The sequence below is a fragment of the Lacerta agilis genome, chromosome 10 (genome assembly GCF_009819535.1).
Source record: "Lacerta agilis isolate rLacAgi1 chromosome 10, rLacAgi1.pri, whole genome shotgun sequence".
NCBI classification, from domain to species: domain Eukaryota; kingdom Metazoa; phylum Chordata; class Lepidosauria; order Squamata; family Lacertidae; genus Lacerta; species Lacerta agilis.
In genome coordinates, this window is record NC_046321.1 from 38788839 (window position 1) to 38812165 (window position 23327).

The 23327-nt window shown below is 41.8% G+C and overlaps 1 protein-coding gene across 3 annotated transcripts in view; it reads left to right on the forward strand.

Annotated features, from left to right (window-relative positions):
• The window catches only part of LIN7A (lin-7 homolog A, crumbs cell polarity complex component), a 36620-nt gene extending 24595 nt beyond the window's left edge, over window positions 1-12025 (forward strand). For 2 of the 3 annotated variants that reach the window (XM_033162447.1, XM_033162449.1), the window contains 4 exons: window positions 3005-3076; window positions 6883-7092; window positions 8951-9157; window positions 10278-12025. In XM_033162447.1, the coding sequence (XP_033018338.1) occupies window positions 3005-3076; window positions 6883-7092; window positions 8951-9157 (489 nt within the window). In that variant the 3' untranslated portion in view covers window positions 10278-12025. The remainder of the gene's footprint in view (window positions 1-3004; window positions 3077-6882; window positions 7093-8950; window positions 9158-10277) is intronic. The other variant, XM_033162448.1, reaches the window with a different exon arrangement.
• Window positions 12026-23327: the final 11302 nt, after the last annotated feature.

Below are 23327 nucleotides of genomic sequence, written 5' to 3' on the forward strand. Positions count from 1 at the left end.
TGGAAGGGGAAGCCCTATTGGTACTTGATCCCTGCTTGCTGGAGATGCTGGGTGCATGGGCGTAGGCTTTTCCTCTGATTTAGGGTGTCCTGGGATAAATCCTGTAAGACTGATATGCTGAAAAGATCGGTCTTTAAAACAGCATTTCTTTGTTGCAATTATATTCCAGCCTCGTTGGAAGGAGCTGAATGCAGCATAAATGCTACCCTCCCCATTTTCTGCTCTTAGCAACCCCATGAGGTAGTTTAGGCTGAAAGCTTGTGAAAGAGCCCTTTGGAAATTTCATGGCTGATGTAGGATTTGAACCAAGATCACCCTGGTCAAAATAATCATACTGCTCATTCATTAAATCATACTAAAGTGCATTTTAGAGGGCTATCAAGGATCCATTTGCATCACCAAAAATTATGCTCAGAAGGCTGGGGCCAAGTAAGCCATATCAGTAGCAGACCTATGGATATCAATTGATATGACTAACTTGTCAATTGGTTTCAATGGGTATACTCTATGTGGACTTAGCTGTGCAACTCGAAACCAGTTTCCTTTTAACTGGTAGCATTATTATTGTTAATTTCCAGTTGACAAACCACACTATCTTGCAGCATCCATTCCTCCTCCTTGTAATAAGAAAAGATACAGTAGATGTATCTTTTGTGGTCTTACAGTTATTCCTCACTTGCAGTTGTGAACTAATTGCAGCATCAAGCTATGCCCCATGAGCCTTCAAAAAACAAAACATGTCCACATAACTATGTTTCGTGTTGTTGGTCCTGGAAAATTGCTCTTGTGTTACCCTGTAGCAGATGGAACGAGGTGCCAAAGGTGCTATCATCCCCACCAAAAAATCCTTTTTCAAAGCTCAAAACCACATACAGATGTCTCCTGAGTACAGTACTGACTGTTATTTCCCCAGTAAAACAAACAAACAAACAAACAAAACCACTGCTGGATCCCAGAGCAGAAACAGAAATATATGTCCCTCCACACTAGTACTGCAAACATAGTATCCACTTAGTGTTTATTGCTATTGAGCAGCACAGCATAATATCAAGCAGACTCTGAAATTAATTGATGGCCTCTTACATTATTTAAACATTGACATTTTTCACTTGGAGTGAGTATTCAAGTGAAAGCAATTATAACTTGATTATTTATCACACCAATAAGTCATGGTACATTAAATTAGACCTGAGATGATTAAGGATGTCTTGATGATTTAGTATTTGATTAGAGCCACAGGACTACAATTTCAAATTTAATAAATATGCCAGTAGGTATCTTCACTGCACTAAGCATTCTTGCCACAACTTGTTTGAGTGCACTTCTGCTGTAAAAGAATGTAGAAGTTCACAAATATCCAAAGCATCTGATCCTGTACTCTGTTGGGTATAGAACAGGGACCATGCTTTGGGCGTCCAGTAATGTCATTAGTGATGTGCCAACTTCATGCCTAGATTATGTAGTAAACATTAAAAAGAAAAAAGAAAAATACTCCTCTTTGCGGTTGTGCCAAGACCAAAAAGGGGGGGGAGGGTAGTCCACACATGGAGTTTGCCTTTTTCACAGCCTCTGCACACTGTCTATTTCTTCATCAAACGTACCGAAGTCTGAACTGACAACTTAGTCCAAAGTATCTTAATGGCAATGTTGCTTTTTCTAAAAGTTTCACTGGTCAGTTCTGCAGCAGAAAAGAACACTCTCACCAAAACTTTTTTAAAAAATCCCCAAGAAAGTCAACAAGGCAACCTATTTTTTGATTGGTGTTAAATAATTAACCCACACTAAAAGGGCCTATCTTCTTAGTAGTTCTGTGTGAAAAAAAGAAATCAAGAAAAGTGGTGTTTTGTTCTTTGCTCTTGTTGGTGTCGTACTTCTGGAGTTCACATTGCTAACAAGTTCAGCTTCTTGACAAAAAGACAGGCAAAACTTGTGTGTGTGTTTGTGTGTGTGTGTTTGTATTAATGTCATGGACTGGCTGGGTACAGAGGAGTGGTGGGAGACACCAGCTGGTCAACCCCCAAGAGAAGAAGACTTAGAGTCAGGGGATGGGTGGTGGGACGAGTGGTCAGAGGGAGCAGACTGGGTGGAGAAGGTGTTGGAAGCTTAAGAGGTAACAGGGTTTGGTGAGCAGGAAGAGGCTGTGGTAGAGAGCAGTGCAGAATCAGAGGTAGAAGCAGAGAATGAAGAGGATGTGGGGTAAGAAGCAGAGATAAGTCAGGCTGGTGCAGAAGACAAGGGGGTCTCCCACTCATGCTGCAACCAGTTCCCCTGCCCCCTGGTCTCCCAGGACCCAGTATGAAGAGAGGCACGACAGAATATCAGATTGCTTGGCAAGGACACAGGCAGGGAGGAGATTTAGGGAACTGTGGGAAGGTGGGGACCTTCAGCCCCCACAACTGTCTCATAGGGGCAAGATCTACCAGGAGGAGTTGCTGTGCTCACTAGGTATGGCCTCCTGAGTCAACCTTGTTTCCTTGAAGAAAGAATTCATTCACTGACACGTGTGATTTATTGCTGACCTCCCGGCACAAGCTCCTAACAGTTAAATGTAAAAGTGTTTTTTGAATTAAAGAGGGCTCTACACTTCATAAGGCAGATAGGTCTGCTTTGTGCACACCAGTGCAACGTTCATGTTTTTTTTACAAGAAATATATAAAGTGTGAAGGATGAAATGCACTCATTTACATGATTATGGGGACCCAGGCCCACTCAAGTGTTCCACGTATGGCAATCTGAGGAAGTGTTACATATTCCCTGTGTATAAAATACTGAAATTTGAGTGCTTGGAATATGGCAATATGCTTCCAACAGCCTTGAGGGGAGACATACGGATTATTAAACCAATAGTACAAAAATGCTGTTGGAGGTAGCATTGTACTATGACATGAGAAATACTATAAAAACTGGCCAGGCAAACAAGCACTAAATTGTATTTGGAGCTTTTGACTTGCAGAGAAACACTTGTTGATTCGTTTTGCTTCTGTTTGTTTTTTCCCCGCTTCAGGTATATCAATATATGCATGAAACCATAAACGTTAATGGCTGCCCCGAATTCCGCGCGAGGGCAACAGCAAAGGTAGGGTGCTTGCAGCTTTAAAATATACACTCCTAAGATGTCCCAGTAATTGACTGTGCGCGTGTATGTTTCAGGTATTCGTGTGTAGACTGTAAGAAAATTTAGACATCAGTGGCAGCCCAGAGTCTAGAACCAGTGCTACTTTCCAGGTAACAACTATAATGGCAAATTCAACCTTTGTGCTGCTGCTTCTGTAGCTTAAGAAAAGAGAATGCTTTCCAGAATGAAGAGGCTTGCAGTGTGGGGAGCGGGGAGCCAGCTTCAGGTCAAATACACTATTTCATTGCATAGAACGATGCACTGGCCATTTGCGCTTCTTTAGCTAAGTTCTCCTGTAACATTTTTTTTCCCCTCATCATAGTATGGCACAGGCCTGCCTTTAGGACAGTAAAGGTTCTCACTTTCAGAGATGCTGAATACATATTTCCTCAACAGAAAGCAGCAGCAGCTGTGTGTTTTTCATTTCTGAAAAACAAGACCTTGTGACGAAATTTCAGGAAGGATCCTTACAAATCTTTGTACGTGCTCAGCATCAAGAGAAATAATGGTTGTGTTCAGTTGCAACACTAAACCATAGGATTTAGCATTACAAGAAGCTTCGCTTTTCCCAGGCTTCCTACTTCTCCCATCTGGTGCAACTCCAAGGAGATTGGAAGTTTCTTCTTCCATCTTTGATTTACCAAAGTTTGGCATGCCATCTAAAACGTGAAATGGGGTTCAGATAAGCAAGTTAAGTTAATAAACTATGGTTTGAAGTTAGCTTGTTTCCACCAACCATAGTTAAGATTGACCACAGTTTGTGAGGCTTCACAATAAACTAAGGTTAATCGAAGCAGAAGTGAAAGCTTCATAACCCCTCAGGAATTCTGTGTAGGAGGGGAGGGGCATGTGCAAGCCCAATGGGAGGCTAGAATCATTCTTGCAATGCTAAACTGTGGTTTAGCATTTTATCCAATCCATCCCATTGCTTTTGTAACTAAATCTGAAATGTACTTTTGTGTTCACATTGTGCAGGGAATAAATGTTTGCAAAAAATACACATTTCCTCATGGAATAGATCCTGTCTTATACCACTGATAAAACTTGAAAGAATTTTCTCTGCATGAGTGAGGCAGGGGAAAGAAAACTAAGAAAACTATAGAACTTTTACAAAGCATATGCACACAAACCTAAGACATTGCTCTTTGCAAATCAAAGCAATTACCGGTAATGCTAATGTTCTTTCCACACTTCCAGTGAAAGAATCCTGTTGATCTGAAATGGAGGAAAGCCGAAGTTTGATAAAGGGGAAACATTATTTAAAATGTATTATTAAAACCATTAAAATAATGTGTTGTAGATTATTAAAGGTAAAGGACCCCTGACAGTTAAGTCCAGTCACGAACAACTCTGGGGTTGTGGCGCTCATCTCAGTTTACTGGCTGGGGGAGCCAACGTTTGTCTGCAGTCAGTTTTTCCGGGTCATGTGGCCAGCATGACTAAGCCGCTTCTGGAGAAACCAGAACAGCGCATGGAAATGCCGTTTACCTTCCCACCAGGGCGGTACCTATTTCTCTACTTGCAGTTTGACGTGCTTTCGAACTGCTAGGTTGGCAGGAGCTGGAACTGAACAATGGGAGCTCACCCCGTCACGGGGATTCGAACCGCTGACCTTCTGATCGGCAAGCCTAAGGCTCAGTGGTTTACACCACAGCACCACCCGCGTTGTTAGAGAGTAAAAAAAAACACCATTCTGAGCCATGCAGTACTTTTTAACTTTAATAAGCTAAAGGTAGGTCTAAATAAAATTCCTCCATTATGTTATCAGCTTCTGGAACATTGCACATATCCAAGAGTGGTTTGAGCTTGAGCTTTGTAACTACTTATCCAAGAAAGGTGTGTTCTATATTATTTCTGCTGTAGATAGAAAAGTATAGTTAAAGGTGAAAAACTCTACAGGTTTGCCATTCTCATTTCTTATTCATTTAGAACAGCAGGATTGTAGAGCAATGTTTCAATATCACAATATTTCCTGGTTTTTTCTGGGCTGTCTGCATTGCATTATCTTCTGCCTTTATGTTTGACATTTAATGTGTGCATGATTACAATTTTTGCATGATAACACATGTTGCATATGTAACTAAGGACTCATACTCATGTTACCTAGTTCCATCCATTAAACATCCCTAATAGAACAATCTCTCATAGGACCTTTAAGGACCGTGGGCATCATTCTAGCTGAAGTTAAGCACTTTCTAGCATCATTTGTGACTACCATCCTATAGCCACTTGCCTGAGGCTAAGCCCCAATAAGACTTGCTTCTGAATATGCAAATATAGGATATTTGAATATGCAGATATAGGATTCTAGTGTACATCTCTCCTATGGAAATGAATGAACCCCTTAAAGTGTTTAACTGTAGCTAGATTCTATCCTGCATTTTAACATGCCAAAGACACATACAAAACACTTTGAAAAACAGTTGCTGGTAGGAAAATGTCAGTTTCCATAATGCAAACTGGTTTATTTTGAAAATTAAGATATACCTCTAAATGTTTTTTGTTTTTTAAGCAATGTAATCCTGGTTTCCTCCTGCTTTCATTTCACAAACTGTTATAATTTGAGGAGTCCTAAATTTTTATTAGACACAGTTATTAAAACTAAATTCCCCCAATTAAAGTATTTTTTCTTCTGCACCTTACCATTGCTAGAGTCCAGTGGCTCCACTTCGCATGTAAAGACTATGGTATACAGATTCCACTTTGCTACTGAGGGATGTTGCATGCATGCCCCTGCTAGCATGAAGCTCAGTGTGTGCATAAAGACCCTGCAGAGCTTTTGGTTGTGAATCAAATCTGTTAAATGTTTATTTGAAAGTACAGTGTAAATCTATTTAAGAAAAAACAGCTCTCTTTTTTGTAGTCTGGCAAAGCTTACTTTTTATTATCATTATTCACAGCAATCAGAAAGAGTTTGCATTTTAAATATTCAATTTAAATAACAATTAAAAGTGTTGGTGCTGACCTTTAAAACCCTAAAACGGCCTTGGCCCAGTATACCTGAAGGAGCGTCTCCGCCCCCATCGTTCTACCTGGACACTGAGGTCTATCACCGAGGGCCTTCTGGCGGTTCCCTCACTGCGAGAAGCAAAGTTAAAAGGAACCAGGCAGAGGGCCTTCTTGGTAGTGGCGCCCACCATGTGGAACGCCCTCTCCCACCAGATGTCAAGGAAATAAACAACTATCTGACTTTTAGAAGACATCTGTTTAGGGAAGTTTTTAATGACTGATGTTTTAATGTATTTTTTTAAAATATTTTGTTAGAAGCCGCCCAGAGTGGCTGGGGAAACCCAGCCAGATGGGCAGGGTATAAATAATGTATTATTATTATTATTATTATTATTATTATTATTATTATTATTATTATGGTTTCACAGGGAGGTCACATTCTAGAAAACATAGAAAACTGCTTATAGATTTAGAAACTCTACTGCAATCATGGCATCCCTCTGCCCAGAAAAACATCTTCAAGTAGTGCACAGAACTGATTTTTATATTTCTTTCATGTGCATGGGTTGCGTTTATGGAAACAGGGATCCCCAAATATGCAGGAGCTCCATGTGGGCCTCTGAGCACATGTGAAACTCCAAATTTGGGATTCATGCACCCCAGTCCTAATACCAATGATTCAGAAGAATTATGAAATATTTGCTTAAAAATTAAGTAATTGCAAATACTGTTCCATGCAAATTAATATTTTAAACAAAATCAGCACCAGTGCTTTTCATTGTACTCGCTATATGCTGAAGAGATGTGTTTTCTTCTAGGCAACAGTTGCTGCCTTTGCAGCTAGTGAAGGCCATTCTCACCCTCGAGTGGTAGAACTGCCAAAGACTGATGAAGGCCTTGGTTTTAATGTAATGGGAGGAAAAGAACAAAATTCTCCTATTTATATTTCTCGCATAATTCCCGGAGGAGTAGCTGAGAGACATGGAGGACTCAAACGGGGAGACCAGTTACTTTCTGTTAATGGAGTGGTATGTGAACATGTTGATTTTTTTTTTTTTTTATGAACTGTGCTTTTTGAAGGAGCTTCAGCTCCCATGCTGCAAGTAAGAAGTCGTAGCTGGAAATACTGTGGGCTGTGTTGAGACATCACCTTCCACGGATGGAAATGCTCCTTCCATCTATGGAAGACTTTTGCCATTTCCCTCTCCCCACGCTGCTTCAGAGAGTCACCTAACCCTTGGGAACTGTGGAAGATGGTCCTAGAGGCTATAGTGGGAGGAAGGAACAGACAAAAGCTGTCTCCTACTGGTCTGTCAATGGGAGTGTCCCATGAGTTCCACTGAGGAGATGCTCCCACAGGTTGGAGTGAAATCTGGATACAAACCATTATATGTAGATCTTGAGTCTTGATGGGTCCAGTATAGAATTGCAAACATTCATTTTGTTATTACAAAAAACTGCTGTTACGTTATGCAATATTAGGAATAGTTTGCAAGTCAATGATTTATATATAAAAAAAACCCAGTTAATCTTTAAAAAGCAAAACAACAGGCAGTCGTAATGTGACATTTCAGATACAAAAACTGCAAAGTGGAGATTTTGTGTAGCCATATATAGTGGACCCAGGTGGCGCTGTGGGTTAAACCACAGAGCCTAGGGCTTGCTGATCAGAAGGTCGGCGGTTCGAATCCCTGCCACGGGGTGAGCTCCCGTTGTGCGGTCCCAGCTCCTGCCCACCTAGCAGTTCGAAAGCACGTCAAAGTGCAAGTAGATAAATAGGGACCGCTCTAGCGGGAAGGTAAACGGCGTTTCCGTGCGCTGCCCTGGTTCGCCAGAAGCGGCTTAGTCATGCTGGCCACATGACCCGGAAGCTGTCTGCGGACAAACGCCGGCTCCCTTGGCCTATAGAGCGAGATGAGCGCCGCAACCCCAGAGTCGGGCACGACTGGACCTGATGGTCAGGGGTCCCTTTACCTTTACCTTTATATAGTGGTACCTCGGGTTACATAGGCTTCAGGTTACATACGCTTCAGATTACATACTCTGCTAACCCAGAAATAACGCTTCAGGTTAAGAACTTTGCTTCAGGATAAGAACAGAAATTGTTCTCTGGCGGCACAGCAGCAGCAGGAGGCCCCATTAGCTAAGGTTAAGAACAGTTTCAGGTTAAGAATGGACCTTCAGAACAAATTAAGTTCTTAACCTGAGGTACCATTGTATTGATTTTACAAGGGTGTGTTGGGGTGCAGTAAATCTGTAAAAAAGGTAAAGTGACCCCTGACCATTAGGTGCAGTCGTGGACGACTCTGGGGTTGCGGCACTCATCTCACTTTACTGGCTGAGGGAGCCAGCGTACAGCTTCTGGGTCATGTGACCAGCATGACTAAGCTGCTTCTGGTAAACCAGAGCAGCACACGGAAATGCCGTTTACCTTCCCGCTGGAGCGGCACCTATTTATCTACTTTTACTTTGACATGCTTTTGAACTGCTAGCTTGGCAGGAGCAGGGACCGAGCAACGGGAGCTCACCCCATTACGGTGATTCAAACCGCCGACCTTCTGATCGGCAAGCCCTAGGCTTTGTAGATGCCACTTATCTGAGAACTCATCCCTGCAGTAGGTGCATCAATTTTAGCCAACTGCTTCTTTAATATAATTCTTGCCCCAACTGCAAAAAGCTTAATGACTTTAGGGCCTTATCAAGCTGCTGGAACTGTGTTTTCTGCCCTGGTCCTGGGTTCTGCTTTCTTGCCTTTTCACTCTCCCTTGGACACTTTCTACCTGCCAGGGGGTAAAGTTCAGGTATTGCCTTCCTGACCCAAGTCCTTAATAGAAAGACATCTTTTGCAATATGTGGTTTTTCACTATTCTTTCCTTTCGTAATCAGAGCGTGGAAGGAGAGCACCACGAGAAAGCCGTGGAGCTCCTGAAGGCCGCTAAGGACAGCGTCAAGCTAGTGGTGCGCTACACTCCCAAAGTGTTGGATGAGATGGAGGCTCGCTTTGAGAAGCTAAGGACAGCACGGCGCAGGCAACAGCAGCAGTTGCTAATTCAGCAGCAGCAGCAGAATGCACAACAAAACCATATGTCGTAGGTGAGAGAATCCAATGGTCTTGCTTTTAGCCTACCATTAGAAAATACTTTTGGTGTGTCGTGATCCATAGCCTGCTTGTAGTTTCACAAGCCCTACTTTAATAATTTGGGTTTAGGTGCTAATCCATAATTTGCTTTGACATGCCATACCCTAAAATCCTTGCTCAGTGTTGATTGATATTAGAGCAGCAGGGGATTATTTCATAACTTAGATTTTATGCAGAATTCTCAAATATAGTTGTTAGGCTCCAGTTCAAAATTCAGGAATATGAACTGAATCATATAGATATACCAGAGTAGTCCTAATCCCCTGACCTGTGCTGCTGGAGGGAGTTACAATATACCAGCAGTGTCTGGTCATTGATGTCTGTTGGCTGGCTTACTGCACCCTCTAAAAAGCACAGCGGTTGAGCAGCTGTCTCCAGCAGTGTTCCCACCAATGACATCAAGTGTTGGACCCTGATGTGGAGTAGAGCAGGCCAGAGCTGGATCCACAGCTGCTCCATCACCTGCAGAAGGAATAGGATTCCTCTGGAGGACACCTGGTCTCAATACAGTTGTTGGATCTGAAATACCAGGTAGTGATTTGGCTCCATTGCACTATTGCAGTTATATGGAAAAAACCCTTTACAATTAAGACCAGTAGCAGGCAGCATGGTGGGCTGGCAACACTTACCTGACCTCTGGGGAGTCACATCATTGAGACATAAGATGGAGAGGGGCAAGGTTGCAAATGCAATGGCAGAGCCAATCCAGTTCTCCCACTGGTGTATTTGCACTGTGCCATCCTTGTCCGTCCTGACACCTTGTTCACCCCCTTTTATCTTCAGTAAGCAGAGACGACATGACCAATTACAGGTCATGTGAACAGAGCTACAGATCCAAACACAAAGCAAAAAAGAGCAGACTACACTTATCATTTGGCTGCTGGACCAATTGAATGGCCCTTATTTGCTAGGGCTACTGATGGCTGCATGATATTAACGCTGGCCAAACACCAGTGTAGTGACTCCCTGGCAGCTATGCATATGGTAGATGAAAAAGAGTAATGAAGGAAATAGACAGAAGGGGCAGATGTTGGTTAATTCCTCACTGTTTTTGTTGTTGTTGTTTAATTATAGATTGTCCTCGAAGAAGAAATTCTAAACCAAGAATCCAACAATTTAGCAGCAAAGCTGTATTTTGAATTCCAACATACAGTAAAAGAGCAGCAGCAATGACAATACAACAGCTGCATTCACCAGCAAACTGAAAGGCTGCCATAAGAATTGCCTGGCAGGTCAATAACGTACTGAAATCCTTCTAAAAAAGGTTTTTCCGTGTACTGAAGTCCTAGGACGAAAGGTTTCTTTGACTCTACTCCTGTTCCGTGTGGTAAGGCTTTTTAAAAAAGAAAAAGAACACTCTGTAAAATTGAGAGTTTTAATAGTGAATGAATGAACGAATAAATGAATGAATGGATGAATGTGTGTATGGTCCAATCCTGCTCGCTTTACAATGATACTTCAGTGGGAATTTATCAGATGGATGCAAGATGGGGCCATTGCTGAGAGTGACAGCTGTCCAGTATTTCTGGCCCCGATCTAGCCCAAGCCATGCTTTCAAAAGGATCAGACCTACTTGATTCAGAATGTAGATGGGAAAGTGCTCTAGACTACACACTGAAAGCAATGTGCTGACATTTGGGTGCTGACAATTGAATGCCATCCCTTTTGTGTCCACGGTTCCTAAACCAGTAATACATGTGAGGAAGACCACCTTTTAAATGTACAAATCTCCCTATTTGGATTGAGGCCTGTGGCCCCAAGACGTTACATATTCAGGGAGAAATGGCATCAGTTATAAAATGTTGCCACTTACAAAAGCCCTTCTTGCATCTTGCGAAATATCTTCATTTCACAATCTTGTACAGGTGCTTTGATCTGAAATCCAGTTTGTAATCTAGTTCTCTACATTTTTTCCTTCCTGGGAGTCATTACAATATTTATACTGTGGCTGCAGTGTTGAGTTGATTAATCAAAGGATCTAAATCAAAATATTGCTACTTGATGAAAGAGATGCTCCTGATTAATTTTTGTTTTCTTTTTGATGGTTAATTATTATTTTTAATGCAAGTGGTTATAAATCTATGGGTGGCACTTTTCTCCTCCTCCTCCCCCTTGTAGGAAGTAATGGTTCTTCTGAGATCATGCTTGCTCCACCACATGCTTGCATCATCTAAAAACAATGGAGGAATTTTTCTTCTTCAATACTATAGTTTTGAACTCATTTGGAACTATGTAGCCTTAACAGTACAATTCTGTACGTGTCTACTAAGAGTAAGCCCCACTGAGTTCCGTGCAGCTTACTCCTAGATAAGTGGATTCCACCACATACCTTGGAATAAGCCCCGTTGAATTCAGTGGGGCTTCTTTCTGAGTAGACATGTGTACTGTTGCACTTCATAGCCTATACAGAATAAATAATAATAATAAACAATTTGGGCAGATTTTTATCAGTGGATTAATCAACTAAACTTACTTTTAATCAAACAACAGCCCTAATTTATACAGAATTTTATTTGTAAAAGCATTTTTATTCTTGGTGTATTCATAAATTCTGTTCAGCAGGTTTAATTCTGTCTTCTGTAAGTAGTAAGACTAGAGGACCCTTGAACTGTATTTTTAAATATAGATATTGCTAGTATTATAGCTATAATTATTCAGAAATCTATAATGTTTACAGTATATTTATAAGATATATATGATATGATATAATAAATAAATCTATATCTATAGATATATATCCCCAACATATATATATATATTGTCAGAATGTACGTGTTCCAGAGGTAGGATCTGTACTTATTATATATTACAAATGTTTTAAGATAATGAGACAAAAATTTCTTTTTGGGGGGGGGGAATAGATAAAACAGGGTATCAGTATTTTCTCTATTTTTCAGATATATTCTTTATTTTGTTTATGTTTTTGGATTTAATACACCCAAATACTTAGTCAAGAAAGCTGGCGTAGCCAAGTGGCTGAGAAACTGAGCTACAAATCTCATGTTTTGCCACAAACTCACTAGGTGGCCTTAGGCAACTCACTCTCCCTTTCAGCCTCAGTCGCCCCCCTACTATATGGGGGCTAACAGTGATGACTTATCTTACAGGGTTGTTGTAAGCATTACAACTAGATAAGTTAGCGCACACAAAGCACAATGGACACTTGAAAGTGCTATACTGTACAAACCTTGAGCATTATTATTATTCCATAGTGGGAAGACAGGTTTCCCCAAAGAGGCACAAAGGATTGCTAAAATAACATTAGGATTTCTTTGACCTGTTCAACATAGGTCTGATCTACACATGCAGTAAAAATGAGGTTGGTAATCCAGGTGAGAACAGTAAGGGGCTTTAACCCTTTGCCTCATCTGCAAGTCTCAGCTGGAATTGGAACCCAGTGCCTGCTATTTGCATTGGAAGAGAATATTCTGTTGGCACCAAAGAGCCCCGTTGCCTCATGCCAAGGTTCCAATCCACGCCTGCCACTTTTGCAAGGCCATTCACAAAATTGCTCATTATGTGATTGGTGTCTCTTCTAGGTTGGCCCCTCAGCAGGGTTGGCCCTACTAATGGGCAGAGTGAGGTGGCTGCCTTAGGCAACATATGTCAGGAATGGTGGCAAATTGATGAGGGACAGAGCTACATGCCCATGAGGCCTGCCCTGCCCTGCCCCCCACTACCCTGCCCTCTGGTGTGGTGGAGGCTGCTATCCTGTCACTAGCGTTGAAGTTAATTCATCAACCAGTTCAATTGTCTTCTGTCTGTGCTGTAGGGAGAGGTGCCACCTGGTCCTTCACCTCACACAACAAAATGTTTGGGGACATTCCTGGCTTTCAAACTGCTTGTGATGCATCATATTTTTGAATGCTCCCCTTCATTTGGGTTCCAGCACAGCAGACTTTATTATTAACATACTGGATTATTTTTTTACTTGCAATGAGCCCCCCCCCCCTTTTTCTTCTTCTTCTTCTTCTTTGGAGTAGCATTCAAAAATAAGATATTCTCAGTTATACAGTCCAATCTACCAGCTCAGGATTGAACCACTCCATTCTACTATATGTGCAGCCCAGTGCACTGATGGTTAGGAAAGGATATTACATCCTCGTGCCTTAGCCATCTTGAGCTTTTTCAATGAACCCTAACCCCCACAGGTCTCATGCAGGGCTCTTTCCCAACCTGGATACAAAATAGTCTTTAACCAGAAACGTCAGGGATTTATCGGACCTTACGCATGGGAAGCAAGTACTCAACCACTGATTTCAAATGCTGGCATCATAACAAACCTATCTCAGACCCAAGAATATAAAAAGATGTGCCGACACCTGCTGTCATCAGGATAATTTATAATGTGTGCAGTTCATGTGAATTGGCTGCAAGTAATCAAATTAAAACGTCAATTAAAATTTACATGCAGTTTCACAACCATTTGAATAATAGTCATGTTGAAAGGTTGCTAAGGATGTTGTTTTCCTTGGGAATAATTTCTAGAAGTTGATCCTAGAATTTTCATGGCTATGAAAAACATCCTTAAAGAAGAACAGCCATAGGAATTAGCCAGAGCTTAGATGGGTTTTGATGAACACACGTAAACTTTCCTCTTCTCTTTGTAAGAGGTCAGGTGGTGCTTTGTGCAAAGATTTTTGAAAACAATTTGTGAAAAGTACTTCTAAGGCCAAATTAAAGTTACGGCCATAGCTCTTTGACACAGAACACATGAGATTTAGGATCATGGCTTTTGAAAATACGAGATAAAATATAATTGTGTGGAATTGTGTTTTTAGTATTGTTTCAGTGATGTCTGGAACCAGGACAGTGCAACTACATTAGCCCTGTGCCATCCAACTTTAAACGTGAAATTTTATATTTGGGTTTTAGTTTGTTGTGTTTACCAAATGTGATGTGTGTTATGAAATATCTAGCTTCTTAAAAATGATATTGCTTAAGGGTTTATCTCAGAACTGAGTGTACAGAAGCTGTTTTCACCTTCCACACATTCTGTATTATGTTAATACAAACCTCAGTTATAGCCAGCCCTGTAAAATATTATTATATATTTAGCATACGTTGTTGTCAAACTCCACCAGAAAAATAAAGATTTTGATAAAATGGCAGTGCATAAGAATATATTGCATAAGTAGATTGTCACACATATTTCAATAGTGAGTATCAACACAATTTTGACCTTATGGTTCAATAAATTATTTACACAGAATGTTTGTTTCCTGTTCCAGTTTTCTATTAAGGTGACATGCAGAGGTATCTAGGAGAGTTTTTAAACAGTGAATGTAGAAATAGAATCCACTGGTATGCCTATTTCCAATGAGAGCTGTATGAATCTGCAGTTCATGTTGGTGTAATGTGAACGATGTATTAGATTGCACGGTGCTTGGTCTCATGCATTGAGGAGCACATCTCCCAGATCTGGATGTTCTGAGAAGAGTGCCAGGTGCCCTGGGTTACCATAGCAACACCAGTGAGGTCAAGGGCATGACTTGCTGAGTCATTCACTCTTTGCAGGAATGTAGAGATGGGTATACTAGTCCTGTTTGCTGCCATGGTCTGACTGAGAGAATTGGGTAGGTTTTACACAGCGGTATTAGCTAGCATGGTGACAGTGTTAGCCGATCTCTCTGTACATATGTATCTCTACTTCAAAGACCAGAAGAACTGTATATAGTAGATAGTAGTGTTTAGCTATGTCTTGTATCTGGAGACAATAAACACTTGGTTACTTTGAACTATGTGGGAGAGGAGTGTGGAAGAAGTTCTGCTGGGAGCAGGAAATGTCTGGTGTCTCTGCTGGGGTTTCGCATTCTCTGCTGATAAATCACACTGGCTGAGGTGTTGTGAACAACCAGCTGACTTCCACAAGTCACCAATAGTTTACCCATTTTTCTAACCACATGCTGGGACTAGGAGGAACAGGGCATCACAGATCAGCAAGAACCCAAGTATCGGTTCCTTTGGTATCATGGACCCCACTGAGAAGAAAGGAAAGAAGCAGGAGGATGAAAATTGCAGAGACTAGAGATTTAAAGGATGTGTGTCTTGCAGCTTTTTGATACAGAGCTTTTAAGATTATGTATATGTACTTGCTATGCATCCTCATTCTACTTTTGAGTCCAGATCCCTGCTGCTGGAGTGGCATTTTGTCCCCAAATAGTTGTTGTTGTTTTTAGTTAACATTTTCACCCTTTCTATATCCAAATTCTCATGATGACAGAAAGGCATGTTTAGAGACCTTCTCTTTTGTTAGCTTTTTCAAAAGAAATCTTAAATGACTGAAGGCACAAGCTGCTATGCATATTGCTGTGAATCCCTAGCTTGCATAACTATATAACACAACATTTGCATTTCTTTACAATATTTATGTGCTTCCTTTAAGAGAGAGAGAGAATATCATGGCAGCTTCCCAAAAAACTCACCAGTATTCTAAAATGGGGTTGCCAGGCTGAAATTGACAGGAAAGGAGCTAGAGCAGAAGGGTTGAAATTCGGGTGTCTAAAAACTACCACAAAATGTAGTGTTGCTTCTGCTGTTGGAATCCGCAATATAGATTGGTATGCACATGAAGTATGATTTCAATTTAGTTCTTCACTGTATATTTTCAAACCTGTTTTGTTTTTATGGTTCCTGATGGGTTTTATTAAGTAGGTCATCTTAACTATATTTTATCCCTCTACAGACCCACTTATGTGAGTTGAGGCAAGGAGAATATGTGGTTGCAAGCCTTTGTCAGACTCTCCCACAAGAGAAAGCCATCTCAGCAGAGTTTAAATCTCATCTTAAGCAGTTTAAGTGAAAGCATAGGAATTAGTCATTAGGCTGATCTCCTTGTTTTGTTACCCCTTTTATCAAAGCAACAGGCTACAGACTGAGAAGTACCTGTAAGTTTAAAACATATACAGTGGTACCTCAGGTTAAGAACTTAATTTGTTCTGGAGGTCTGTTCTTAACCTGAAACTGTTCTTAACCTGAAGTACCACTTTAGCTAATGGGGCCTCCCGCTGCCGCCGCTCTGCTGTTACACAATTTCTGTTCTCATCCTGAAGCAAAGTTCTTAACCCGAGGTACTATTTCTGGGTTAGCGGAGTCTGTAACCTGACGCGTCTGTAACCTGAAGTGTCTGTAACCCAAGGTACCACTGTACACAGACATTTTAACTGAGAATTGCTAAGGTGTAGAAAGTTAGTTAAGTGTGACCCTTGATTCTGTTGACATAGTATTAATTTGTTCTAAGAAGCACAGTAAAGATAAAGGGACCTCAGACCATTAGGTCCAGTTGTGTCCAACTCTGGGGTTGCGGCGCTCATCTCGCGTTAATGGCCAAGGGAGCCGGCGTACAGCTTCCGGGTCATGTGGCCAGCATGACTAAGCTGCTTCTGGCGAACCAGAGCAGTGCACGGAAACGCCATTTACCTTCCCACTAGAGCGGTACCAGAGCGGTACCTATTTATCTCCTTGGCCGTGCTTTCAAACTGCTAGGTGGGCAGGAGCTGGGACTGAGCAACGGGAGCTCACCCCGTCATGGGGATTCAAACCACCGACCTTCTGATCAGCAAGCCCTAGGCTGTGGTTTACTCCACAGCGCCACCTGCCACAGTAGGCCACTTTAAAAAGATGTTGCCTTCCATTTGCATCTTACTTTATTCTGAGCAACATAAAACTGACTGGAATACTATTTTTCTGTTTTTATTTTATAATTATGGCTATACCCCGGGCAACAGATGGAGCTCAGAAGGCTCTTGATTGTCCCCTGGGATGCAGGATAATTTCTCCCAGCAAACAATCTGCTAAGCTTTTCCTGTGCACCTCTTTCAAAAAGTACAGAGAGTAGCAGCTTTCTCCGAGATGTTTAAAGAGCTGCATCAGGAGCCCCTGAAATGTTGGCAAACCCGTATGGTTGCAACCTGACTGCAGTGCTTCAGTTTTGCACATTTCTGCACTTGTGATGCACATAAATTTACCCATAAATAGCTCAGTACAAAATTAAGCCCCAAGTGCAGAGCTGCTTGAATAAAAGCATGGCCTGACATATACAGAGATTATGTTGAGCCTGCCAGGTTTTATTCTGGCTCAGTTGACAACTCAGGAATTAATCCAAGAAGTTTCAGTTTCAAAACGAATCCCTCCTGAGCAACTTCAAATATTTTGAACCTACATAAGCAGCGAGAAGAGCTGTTTGATCTAAAAAAACCTTTTTCTACCCGTTAACTTCTGTAATAAGCAAGAGCAGGCTGCCTGAATTCATAAGTCTCAACTTCTATCTCGGCAGCGCCAGAGGTCCCAGAAGCATAATTTAGCATTTAGATATATTCCTGGTTATGTAACAATTGGTGGATGAAACCAGTAAGGATACTTCCTCAGTGAGTACCATCTTCCATCTGTGCAAAGTAAAACAACATATGAAATCATAAAATATCTAAAAACGTCTGCTGATGGGAAATATATAAAGAACATCCTCAATAATTTTTTGAAAGATGCCAAGATAGTCCAGAGAAGGCCTGGGCATCTTTGGCAGATGAGCCCCACTTAAGAAAGCTCTGCTAGCCTCCAGACTTGGTGAGTGGACAGCAAAACAGCAAAAGGAATTTGATATAAGCAAGTGCAAAGTGATGCACATCAACAAAATCTTGGTTTCAAATATGTGCTAATAGAGTCTGAACTGGCAGTGAGTGACTGCAAATGAGACCTTGAGGCCATAGTGCACAATGATGGACCAGGGTCCAGCAGCTGTTTTTGTTTTTGTTTTTTTAAAAGTCAAATTCCATGCTAGGAATCATTAGGAAAGGGTTTGAAAATAAAACTGTTGATATCATAATACTAATGTATGGTGTGACCATGGTTGGAATACCATGTACGCTTCTGGTTGCCTCACCTCAAAATGAATATCGTAGAGCTGGAAAGGTTTTAGAACAGGGCAACTGAAATGATCATAGTGCTGGAACAACTCTCTTATAAGGAAATATTACAATATTTGGGGCTTTTGTGTTTAGCGAAAATGTGAGTAGAAGGGGACGTGATAGAAGCGTATGAAATTATGCATGGGCTGAAGAAAGCTTTCCCCCCTCTCATAATGCTAGAACTTGAGGCCATCCAGTTCAACTTTTCGGATGGAATTTCTTCAAGAGAGTTAAGACAGGCACACTCAAGAGAGACAGCACTTTTTCAAGATGGCATATAATTACCCTTTCTCCATGTCTCATGTTGGAACAGTCCATACTGTATTTACACTATTTTCATGTCTGTGTTGAATTTTTAAAGTCTTTCCGTTCTGGTGCGTTTCCGTGGAACAAAAAGTTAAAAGAGAACGAAAACAATAATACAAATAAAATAACCCTTCCGTTGTCCCTGAGGACATTCCTGGGCATTGGATGTGTTGGACCTCCCATTCTAAGGGTAGAGAGAGAGGTCTGACCTCAGAGGACCTCTCTGCCTTCTGAGCAGAGCTTCAGTGTCAGTAGGGGCTGAGATGGAGCATGACAGAGGCAGATCAGGGCATGACAGAGCTGGTTGTGGGTGAAGGAATGCTTCTGAAAGATCCCTAGCCTTCCTATTCCCCTGACATGCCTTTGAAATGGTGGAAAACATACACCAGCCCCAGAGGTTTACCTACCTGCTTAAAGAAATGCCAAACGTTTTGACTTTAAAATCAAGTGATTCTGAAATTCTTTAAGAGCTACAGTTATTCTAGGGTTAGAAAAAAACCAGGAAAGATATCCTGAAAAAGTGAAGACCAAGAATAAAACCCTTCAGCTTGCCATCTTTGATGTGACCTGAATGTGTTCTAACAAGTAAATGCTAAAAAATTGCCTATCTAAAGAGACCGAACTGAGTTCAGTGGAGGCTGAAGAGCTGGGTTGCAATGGCACAGCACATGTCGGAACCTTATTGCGGCACTGAACAATAGCTAGAAAGAAAGCTGCGGTTGCAACCATGGACTACTGGCAAATACAAAGGTTACAATTCAGCATGCATTTAAACACTGCATTGAATTGCAAGCACGGTTCCTTTCAGAATGAGATCAAATGTTAACTGGAAATTACATATCTAAATTATGCATGGCGTGAAGGAAGCGGGCAGAGGAATTTTTCTCTCTCCCTCATAACACCAGAACTTAGGGGCGCCTGATGCACAAAGGATGGACCTCGCTCCCACAGGAGGCAGTGATGGCTTCCAACCAAGATGGAAAAGAGGATTAGACCAATCCATGGATGAGAGGCTATTGATGGCTACTAGCCATGATGGTGATGGTCTGCCTCCGCAAGTAAGAGCAGTCTTTGCCTACCTTTGGAAGCATGCACACCTGGAGAGTTTCTATGGCCTAAGTTTGGAGCTTATCTCAACAAAAGCTAATACTATTTAATTCATCTATGGCCTAAGTTAGTTTTGAGCTTTTCTCAACAAAACATAGCACTATTTAAGTTTGAATTCCCTCCCCCTTTGGGGGTTTTTTTAGCTTAGGTTTTCAAACCTCTTTTTGAGTTTTACAGAGAATTGTTAGAAGTATTTGAGACTGGTTACAACCTAATTTTTGAGTCCCTTATACATTAAGAGAATAGAGCTCTTGTAACTTAATATCTTATACCATCTTTAAGTTTATTTTCCTTTGAGGAAACTGATAGTCTCAGTGAAACGGGATTTTTTTAGCCGGCAACCCGTCAGGTGTAACTATTTTTCTTAAAAATCCTGATTTAGGTTCTTAAATCCCCATTTAGGTTTCATATATATGTTCTGTCAGGCAACTTGATGTTTAGTTGTTGCACCTTTCTTATATTAAGCCATATATTATAATCACCCGTACAAGAGATTTTCACGGCTTTAGTTTTACTTTGTCTCTGTAAATTCCACAAGTAAGAGATAGTCATGCTTCTGAATCCCAGTTGCTGGAGTGGAGAGGGCTCTTGGGCTTGACTCCTGTTTGTGGATTCCCCACAAACATCTGCTTGGCCACTGTTGAGAACAGGGTGGCAGACTAGATGCATCATGAAGGCCTGATCCAGCAGGTTTTCCTTATGTCATTATGCTCTGATTATTTCCAGTAAATTCTCCAAATTCCTGATGGGAAGGGCAAGCTGTATATTGGAAGATCAATTTCCACAGTGACGGATTGACGTATAAGCTAAACAAGCTACAGTTTAGGGCCCCACTCTCTTGGGGGCCTGCAAAAAAATTAAAGGAAAAAACCTGGATGTACTTTTCCAAAATATAAGATAAAAAACAAATGAAATGAAACCTACATCCAGCAACAGTGTTTTGTGTTGTGTAGTCTTCTGTTATGTAAGTAATGGGCCCTGCCTGCTAGCCTGCTCCCTAAAACATCACTGGTTTGCTCATTTATATATATAGGGTGCCTAGATTTTGCATGTGCAAATGGCTTTAGATACCTATTACATCCATAAATTATCATATAGCATATATTCAGCACAGAAAACAGCGACAATTTGTTGTTGACAAAGGACAGCTGGACATATACAGTAAAGGGCCCCATTACCTTCAGTAGCTTAACCTAAATCCAGCCCTGAATTTCCAGCACACGTTGTGAGAATTAAGATTAAAATTATGCTGACAGAAATCCGTCACGATTTTGCTCGTGTCTTTGCTGCCCAGTAAAAGCAAAATGGTGACTGTCTGGGAAGAATTATTATGTTACTTCAACAGATCACTTAGTGCAAGGCTCCTCTGACTACCTACAAGGACTTTTCATTTCTCTGAAGCAGGGACCTCCACACACACATCCTTTATCCTCCTGCTGATTAAAATGGCAAACTGCAGACACAAGAGACTTATATGAACATTGGAGCACAAACATGGTGCTGGAACGGAGCAGCTCTGAACGCTGCTGTCCTCGTCTCTCTCCTGAGTTGAATGGGGGCCTGCACTGTTACAAATATGTTTAGGATTGCAGACTAGGCCAATATTTGATGCACTGGGTTGTATCCAACCAAGTCAGGATTCACCAAAATTATTGGACCAGTGGGCACATTTTGAATTTTGAGAGAGTGCTTTGAGTTTTGGTCACAAAATGGCTGCCATGGGAGTGTGGCCTAACACCATGGGGGGCCATGTCATAATACAACATGGCTGTCATGGTGGACATGGCAGAACACAAAATTAGAGGGAGTATAATCATTCCTGCTTATCTCTCCTCTGCCCCAGCCAGGGACGGAGGAAGGGGGGCGCGGTGGGGGTGGTTCGCCCTGGGTGTCACCAATGAGGGGGGTGACAAAATGCCGGGCGGCAATCACCGTGGAGCCTGCAGTGTGCCCGAGCCACGCGTCTCTCCTGGGAGTGACGTGGTGGGTTGGGCCCCCGCAGGCTCTGCTCTGCCCCAAACAGTCCACCCGCCACCATCCCCTCAGCAGTAGGGCAGTTGACCGGGAAGAGGCAGGCAGACTCCTTGGAGGCCCCGCAGAGCATCCTGCCCCAGCTCGCCCTGCCCCTGGGCGCAGGGCATGCGTGCCGCCCCAGGCGCCCAATCGGCTTGCTCCGCTGCTGGCCCAGCACCCCTTCCTAAGCCCAGACAACCTCATGCTTACACAGTGCGACCATCTTTTCATCTCCGAAGCACTTGGGTGCTGCCCAAGTTCTTGCTATGCTACCAGCCAGTTACTATTCCGTATTAGGGTTGTGCCAAACAGCTGGCTCTGTTTTGGCAAATAAAATTGCAATGATAATTTACAGCTCTGCCATCAGCACAAACCTTTTCTAAGCAACCAATCAATGGACATTAAAAATAAGAGACTCAATAAGAGCAAAATAGGATCTATTGAAATAACAGAAACTCCAAACACATTAAAAGCTATGCTTTGGGGGTGGGGGACTTGGGTCATCTCCTGCAAGAGGTACTCTGACAACCCAAAACTAGCTTGGGATTTGTCTACATTTGTTTATAGAAGGTTTTTTTTTAAGGCAGAACAAGTTTGTAAGGATAAAAACCTGGTTTTCCGAACTCGTTAGTAGATTAACATATGATCTATTTCATTCTGTCCATGGCCTACATTTCAGAATTAAGGCCTTTTTTACAGCTCCATCTATGAACAGGCTAATACAAACTATTTAGACTTAACCTCATAGGTTGACTGAGGTCAGTGAGACAGCCATTCTGATCTCCAGACACTTTCTCTGTTCCCTCCAGTGTTTGTGGTAGAAATTCTATATTTTCATGTTCAAACAATGAAGAATAAAAGGTCTTAAGTAAAAGGGTACATGGATTACAGTTATATATAGGGTTGCCATATTTTCCTTGACGTTTTGCCACTTCGTCAAAATTCACCCGACGCCATTTTTATACCTGAAAACCAGGACATGTCAGGAATTTTCCTGATGTATGGGAAGCCTAGCTATATATAGTCTCATTATAGCTAGGAGAAGCCATTCATGCATATTTTCTAGGCATTTTTGTGAACAGAGTGAAAGGTGCATCATAAAATGTCACAATACAGCAAATCATGGGAGCCACCTAGTGTTCAAAGAGAACATAGCACCTCAAAATTAACCACCCGTGGCTATTAGTGTTCAGATGTCTAGAACTTCTAGAAGCTCAAATAAATAAAGGTTATATTTTATTCGTGGCTGTCCAATTGGCTCTGTGGAATTTCAATTGGCTCTGTGGAATTTCAAAATGGAGTGTGCAGACTTCAAACTAGTTTTCTTTTCATATTAAGTTGTTGTTGTTGTTGTTGTTGTTTAGTCGTTTAGTCCTGTCCGACTCTTTGTGACCCCATGGACCAGAGCATGCCAGGCACTCCTGTTTTCCACTGCCTCCCACAGTTTGGTCAGATTCATGTTGGTAGCTTCGAGAACACTGTCCAACCATCTCATCCTTGGTTGTCCCCTTCTCCTTGTGCCCTCCATCTTTCCCAACATCAGGGTCTTTTCCAGGGAGTCTTCTCTTCTCATGAGGTGGCCAAAGTATTGGATCCTCAGTTTCAGGATCTGTCCTTCCAGTGAGCACTCAGGGCTGATTTCCTTCAGAATGGATAGGTTTGATCTTCTTGCAGTCCATGGGACTCTCAAGAGCAGGCACCCCCAAACTGCGGCCCTCCAGATGTTTTGGCCTACAACTCCCATGATCCCTAGCTAACAGGACCAGTGGTCAGGGATTATGCGAATTGTAGTCCA